We start from the raw sequence: 1,869 nt of genomic DNA on the forward strand, positions 1-1,869 counted from the left end.
CCAGGCTGGGGATTCGAACCCACCACCTTAGGTGTATGTGGCTGGTGCCTTAGCCGCTTGAGCCACAGGCGCCGAGCCGGAAAGTAGAATTTTTAATTTTATTTACATACACTGCACACACATGTATTTGGACCCTTAAAAGAAATTATAGGTTTAATTATAATGAGTACTCCTAAATTGATAAAAGACAATCCATACTTTTCGTATCACATTAGTAATTGAAATTAACTTTAAGTATGTATTAGCAGGGTCCCTCTAAAAAAACTAAAGGAAATTAGTCCCCAGGCTCCTAAGAATAATCATTCAAAATCTGAATAGGATTGCTACCCAAAGCTATTATGCAGCTAGCTATCCTGGTCATTTTATAAATGAGATGTTTATGAAAGATCTTTATTTTTTTAAATATCTCTTTAATTTGCCTCATTTCACCTAAACTATTGTTCTATATGCCTCCCAAATAAAAGTAAAACAGGGTTTTTCACCACACAGGAATAAAAGGTAAACACCATGCTTGCCTTCATGAATGTGGAAGGTTCCCTGTTTCCTGGAGTCCTGGAATCCTTGATTCAGTCCTCTGCCAGGAGAAAGCAGCCCCTTGCTCAAGGCACAAACCCTATAAAAGATAAAACAGTCTTGTGATACCTCATCATAACTTTGACTCAAACCATACAAAAGCAATTTATGTAACCAAAATGTTTGTACCCCCATAATATTCTGAGATTTTTTTTATAAAAGAAAGATAAAACACATTCAGAGTAGGTTCCATGGCTTCGTTCGTGGCAACCCCAAAGACCTACCCTCCCTCCCAGAGTGTTTGGCCATACCATAGTATATATTGTTTTGTAGGCGTCTCTGTAACCATTTCACAAGTGTATTTATATTTACACATGAGGCCACTCCATAAATCATCTCTCTAGAATAAATATTTCTTGAGAGCAGAAACCAATTACATAATTATCTACAAAATAAATAAAAGACATCAACCAGGTTTAATAGATTTATTCTAGCTCTATTTAATTAGCTTCAGAAGCCCAGAATCTATCTGGTAAACAACTGAGCAAATTAACTATGAACATTTATTTTGTTCTTTATTATCACATAATATTTCCTCAATAAATAAGATTAACCCAAATCCACTTTGAACACTGAATTAGCCCTTTCCAGACTCAAAGAAAGTTATTTATTGGACTTGCACAAAAATTTTCCAGATCCCCAAAGGAATAAAATAAAAGCTATTTACCCAAATGTGCCTAATCTATTGTCCCCAAATAAGTTGATATTGGTTCACTAAGTGATGACTCCTAACCACACAATATTGCATTAGGGGCAACACATATATGATATTAACAAGCTAATATATGATAGCACGGTTGAAGAAGGAAAAGCATTGAAAAGAACCCCAGATACGGGGTGGCACCTGTGGCTCAAAGGAGTAAGGGGCTAGCCCCATATGCCGAAGGTGGTGGGTTCAGACCCAGCCCTGGCCAAAAACTGCAAAAAAAAAAAAAAAAAAAGAACCCCAGATACTATGACTCATTCTAGCTCAAATTACCAGTAAATTCTAACTAATTCCAACTAGTAAACTAACCCCCAAAAAGTATATTATTAGTTTTCTATAAAGTCCAAGCTCCTGTGGATTTCTCCTCTAATGACGGCATCCAGAGAAAGTCTCTGAATATAAATATTTTGTAAAATCTACATGTAGTTTTCACATTTACGTGCTGCTAAAACAAATCCTTGTCCTTTTGCCAAGTTACCTAATCTAATACCAAAGAATATATAAATATGAGTACATTCTTGCTGGCTAATTTAACACTTTAGTCATCCAGTCATTACATGGGCTGCAATATAATTCTTTTTTTTTTTTTT

The 1,869-nt window shown here is 35.5% G+C and overlaps 1 protein-coding gene across 1 annotated transcript in view; it reads right to left on the reverse strand.

The window, feature by feature from the left end:
* ACOT9 (acyl-CoA thioesterase 9) overlaps window positions 1-1,869 on the reverse strand; it is a 47,236-nt gene that overhangs the window by 32,851 nt on the left and 12,516 nt on the right. The window contains exon 2 of the mRNA XM_003791911.3: window positions 516-613. Within this exon, the coding sequence (XP_003791959.1) occupies window positions 516-613 (98 nt within the window). The remainder of the gene's footprint in view (window positions 1-515; window positions 614-1,869) is intronic.

Source organism: Otolemur garnettii, unplaced genomic scaffold, assembly GCF_000181295.1.
Source record: "Otolemur garnettii isolate 467f Iridium unplaced genomic scaffold, OtoGar3 scaffold00051, whole genome shotgun sequence".
Lineage (NCBI taxonomy): Eukaryota > Metazoa > Chordata > Mammalia > Primates > Galagidae > Otolemur > Otolemur garnettii.